The sequence below is a fragment of the Myotis davidii genome, unplaced genomic scaffold (genome assembly GCF_000327345.1).
Source record: "Myotis davidii unplaced genomic scaffold, ASM32734v1 scaffold1687, whole genome shotgun sequence".
NCBI classification, from domain to species: Eukaryota; Metazoa; Chordata; class Mammalia; order Chiroptera; family Vespertilionidae; genus Myotis; species Myotis davidii.
In genome coordinates this window covers 142,166-146,762 of record NW_006297834.1, presented here as the reverse complement: position 1 = coordinate 146,762, position 4,597 = coordinate 142,166, and the positions used below count along the sequence as shown (strand labels likewise).

Below are 4,597 nucleotides of genomic sequence, written 5' to 3'. Positions count from 1 at the left end.
AGCTCTCGGTAGACCCTCTTCTCCCCTCCCGATCCTCCCGCCCGAAACTTCTCCATCCCCCGAAAGAACCTTTTGTCCCCTCCTGAGCCGTCCCCTCCGCCCTCAGCAGCCCCGCACCCCATGGATGCAGAGCCTGGCCTGGCATGGACAGGGAGACGCGCGTGTTCGCCGAGAGCCATTTCCGAGGCCTCCGGGGGCGTCTCCCCAGCAAGGTCTGCCCCACCCCGGACCGCGTGGACTTTATCGAGAAGCCCGACTCCTTTTCCTACACGGACTTCTTCAAGAGTTACCTGCTCCCCAACGTGCCCTGTGTTTTCTCCAGCGCCTTCACCGAGGACTGGGGCAGCAGGAAGCACTGGGTGACACCCAGTGGGAAGCCCGACTTCGATTATCTGCTTCAGAATTATGGTAGGACTGAGGGCGAACGCAAGCCAGGGCTAGAGCAGGGTCCTCTTATTCTCCTCCTGCCAGATTCCCTTAGTCATATTACAAGGGCCGCAAATGAGGGTAGCCACCGAGGGTTTGGGGAGAAGGCATGAGTGGGCTCCCAAAGGAATTCATGCGGAGACGGTATAAGCAGTGAGTTGGAGGGTGGGCAGGATCAAAGAATGAAGAAGCTGGAGGACTCAGAAAAGTATGTGCCTGACCCTCCCTTTTCAGGAGATGTAGTTGTACCTGTGGCAAACTGCGGGGTCCAGGAATACAACTCGAACCCTAAAGAACACATGCCCCTCAAAGATTACATCAGCTACTGGAAAGAGTTCATCCAGAGAGACTACTCCTCTCCTCGGGGCTGTCTCTACCTCAAAGACTGGCACCTGTGCAGGTAAAGGTGTGGTGCAATGGCCACGGCACTGCTTTTTCCAGGCTTGAGTGAGTCCTGGCTGCACACAGGCGATGTCCTCTTTTCCCCAGTTAGGAATTTTAATCCGTATAAAAAAAAATCCAGCTCTGCAGCACTGTGTGGCCAAATCATGGTATGCACGCAGTTGGCTGCTGTGGAGAGTGGGATTGGTGGAGGAGCAGGTGGGCTCTGGTAATTACATCTTTGTCACATTTGCTCAGCGCTTCCATCTAACTGGCAGCACCAACTCTCCAAAGAGAACTTTCTTTGTCTGCTCCCTTTACACACTTCCACCTGGGAGCTCAAGCAATGCTGCTCTGAAAACATCTCACTTTCACTGTTGTGACCACTTTCTAAGGGGTCTTCTGGTTTTGTTTCCATCTCCCCTACCCAGGGGCATGCTTTTCACCAGCAGAAACCATCCTAATCAGACTCCCCTTAGCTGGCACAAAGGTGTTTAATTAATGTTGGATGAATGAGTGCACAAATTGAATTCTTGTTTGCTGATGTGGAAACTAAGGCTCACAAAGGTAAAATGAGACTAGAACTAAGGCTCATATGATTCTAAGACCACTGCTAGAATACGCGAGACACGCCAGCGCCAGCCCCCACCCACAGCACCCATAGCATGTCCTCCGTGTTCCTGCCACAGCTCTTTGTATTGGGCATGGAACTTGGTTAAGGTGTGGCCAGACACTGATCCTGGCCCTCGGGCACTCATAGGCCCTGATGCTTATGCAGTGTGGATTTGAGCTTCAGATAAGCAATGAGTGTGGGGGGGGAGGGGTTGTTTGTTTATTGTTTTTTTGGTGTAAATATATCCCAAGTGTGCATGGGGCACACCTGTACTAAAAACTTCATTGTTTGAAATTAGGTATTGACTGAGTGTTCTGGCAACAGTAAAATGAAGAGAGCAGAGCAGGCCTGAGCTAGGCAGACATGGGAGGCACTGTCTGAACAGAGTTTGTGAATGGGCAGGGGTCTGAGTGCACAAGGCATGGTGTTGGGGGAACTCCAAGTGGTTTGGTGGTACTGGGTTCTCCTCCTGGCCTCTGACCAAGTATGATGTGTGAGCCTGCCTGGCATTCTCCCTTGGGCAGGTTTAACATGCTCCTGTGTTTGAGAGCCTATAGTTGGGCTGTGGGATCCACCAGTGGAGTAAGGATTTGAGAGGCTGAGGGTGAAAAGGACCTTGGTGTTCATGGCAGTCCTTGTGCCAGGGCCTGTGGCCTTGTGTCTGCTCAGCAGAGTCAAGGTCACTGGTATGGGTAAAAACACCAAAGCAACCCACAAGTTCAGAAAACAGTGTAATTCCAATGATGCATTTAGAACCCAACTCTAAAATCCACAGTCTGAAATCCTGGACCATGTGTTGGAGGGCCCAGAGCACATGGGTTGCTACCTCCATGGGTGGTCTAACCCTGTCACAGCACCCCTCGGCCGTCTCATCACCGTGGTTCAGATATTTGGGTGAGCTCAGCTAGGGTCATCCGATGGACAGACCAGGGCTGGGTCATATGAGGTGGCCCCACTCAGCCTGGCAGTTGGTGCTGGCCCTGGAAGGCAGCTCAGGGACCCTCATATCAGTGACCATTGTGTTTGGGAGCATGGAGATGGCAAGATCCTCATGCCAGTTGCTCTCTGAAGGTACTCCTCTGCCGAGGGCTTATTCACCTTGCCCGTGTACTTCTCGTCCGACTGGCTCAACGAATACTGGGACACCCTGGACGTGGACGACTACCGTTTCATCTACATGGGGCCCGCTGGCACCTGGTAACCATGTATCCACTCCCACCCACTGCCCTGCACCTTGTCCCCGATCACTCTCCTGAGCCATGTTGGCACTCTCAGAGCCTCTGTGAGATTGCTCTTGGCCAGGCCAGGGAGTCAGCTGCCAGGTCTGGCATTTCCAAGCCCATTTCCTTCTTTCGTGGCTCTGCTCAGAACCTGTGTCCCTCCTGCGGGATATTCTGAAGTGGGGAAGGTCTGGCTCACCCCTGTGGCTCACAGATAGGTGTGAGAGCTGGGGACCTTGAGCCTCTGAGTGTGGCCAGTCTATTTGGAAGAACCAAAGCCCATGCCCAGGCCATGAGACATCAACAGGGACTCTTCGCAGGTCGCCATTCCATGCCGACATTTTCCGCTCCTTCAGCTGGTCTGTCAACATCTGCGGGAGGAAAAAGTGGTTCTTCTTCCCACCAGGGCACGAAGAAGCCCTGCGGGATTGCCACGGTGGCCTGCCGTACGACGTGACCGCCCCTGAGTTCCTGGATAGCCACCTGCATCCTGTGCTAGAGGTCACACAGGAGGCAGGCGAGATGGTGTTTGTGCCCAGCGGGTGGCACCACCAAGTCCACAATCTGGTAGGGTGGGTACACCCTGCTTCACATGCCCAAGAGGTAGTCCAGGCAGGCAGGGAGAGATGCCATGGGGTTTTACCAGGCTGGCTTTGAGCCCCTTTCAACTGGGCCTCTCAGCCTGCTCTTGGACTTTTCTTGATGCTTCCTGAGGAGAGAGGGCTGTGGCGTCCCTACTGACTCCACAGTTGGCAGGTTGTCCCTCTGGGTGGTAAGGCAGGCCATAGTGAGGCTGGGCCCATGTGTAGGCTTGTTGACCCCACACAGCATTGCTAAGGGTTCCATCCCTCCCACATCACTTTCCTAGTCCTCACACAGTAGGGTTGTCCAGCCCCTGGGGAGCCTCACCCTGGACTAGCTATGGACTCAGATGGTCCCAGACTCGGTTCCTTCTTGCCTGCTGACACTCACTGGGAGATAGGAGGGTGAGCCTTTCTCAGCTGAGGAGGGCTGGGAGGGCCTCAGGATGGGGGAGGGGACAGTGCCCCTGTGGGCTTTTGGGGACAGCATGCAATCTGCCTCTTCCAGGAGGACACTATCTCCATCAACCATAACTGGGTCAATGGCTGTAACCTGGCCAACATGTGGCATTTCCTGCAGCAGGAGCTGTGTGCCGTGCAGCAAGAAGTCAGCGAGTGGAGGGACACCATGCCAGACTGGCACCACCACTGCCAGGTGGGGTGTTTGGCCTGGACAAGACTGGGGACAGGGAGAGGCCAAGGCGTGGGAGGTTGGCGGGAGCTCACCAGAGACAGGCTACAGTGAGGGGAGAGGTGGCTACCTGGTTTGCTGGTAAGAGGGTCAATCCGGGGCTGAGGCAGATAACCAGGGCTCAGACCAATCCATCACTGGCTGGCCCCTAGGTATCTGTCTCCATCCTCAAAGACTGGTCCATGGCTTGGGATCCTTTGCAGCTGGGACTCTGTCCACAGTCAGCAGAAACTTGCCTGGAGTTGCAGGTGAGCAGTAGCTCACTGGCCTCTCCTTTCTGCTCCAGGTCATCATGAAGTCCTGCACCGGAATTAATTTTGAAGAATTTTACCAATTCCTCAAGGTCATTGCTGAAAGGAGGCTCCTCCTAGTGAAGAAGATAGGCCCTGGTGAACTGCAGTGCAGTGAGGACTCTGGGCTGGGCCTCCAGCACACCATTTTTGACATCAGCCGGATTGCTGAGGTGCTGGCATCTGTGGTGGTCAACCCCGACTTCCAGAGAGTGGACACCAGCAGGTTTTTGCCGCAACCAGAGGACCTCCTACAGCAGCTGCAGGAGGCCCTGGCCACCACAGAGCCTCTTTAGTATGTGCCATGAGCGTTAGTTGGCAGCCTGACAAGGACCCTCAAGGCCCTGCGCCAGGGTCCCTTTCAGAAATAAAGCTCCATCCTCTGTGGGCTGGGA

The 4,597-nt window shown here is 54.8% G+C and overlaps 1 protein-coding gene across 5 annotated transcripts; it reads left to right on the top strand.

The window, feature by feature from the left end:
- Positions 1 to 6: 6 nt before the first annotated feature.
- JMJD4 (jumonji domain containing 4) lies at positions 7 to 4,597 on the top strand. 5 transcript variants are annotated; one of them, XM_015570448.1, is made up of 6 exons: positions 7 to 408; positions 661 to 826; positions 2,492 to 2,617; positions 2,961 to 3,207; positions 3,802 to 3,876; positions 4,199 to 4,597. In XM_015570448.1, the coding sequence occupies exons 1-6, from the start codon at positions 144 to 146 to the stop codon at positions 4,496 to 4,498; spliced, it is 1,179 nt and encodes a 392-aa protein (XP_015425934.1). In that variant the 5' UTR covers positions 7 to 143; the 3' UTR covers positions 4,499 to 4,597. The 5 variants fall into 5 exon arrangements, with proteins under 5 accessions (XP_015425934.1, XP_006773745.1, XP_015425936.1 ...); XM_006773682.2 differs by having other exon boundaries at positions 3,730 to 3,876; XM_015570450.1 differs by lacking the exon at positions 661 to 826 and having other exon boundaries at positions 3,730 to 3,876.

Excerpts from the sequence above, each read along its gene's own strand:
- JMJD4 (XM_006773682.2), top strand. The coding sequence starts at position 144 with ATGGACAGGGAGACGCGCGTGTTCGCCGAGAGCCATTTCCGAGGCCTC. Across the intron at positions 409-660 it reads TTATCTGCTTCAGAATTATG|GAGATGTAGTTGTACCTGTG; the intron begins GTAGGACTGAGG and ends CTCCCTTTTCAG. Across the intron at positions 2,618-2,960 it reads ATGGGGCCCGCTGGCACCTG|GTCGCCATTCCATGCCGACA; the intron begins GTAACCATGTAT and ends GACTCTTCGCAG.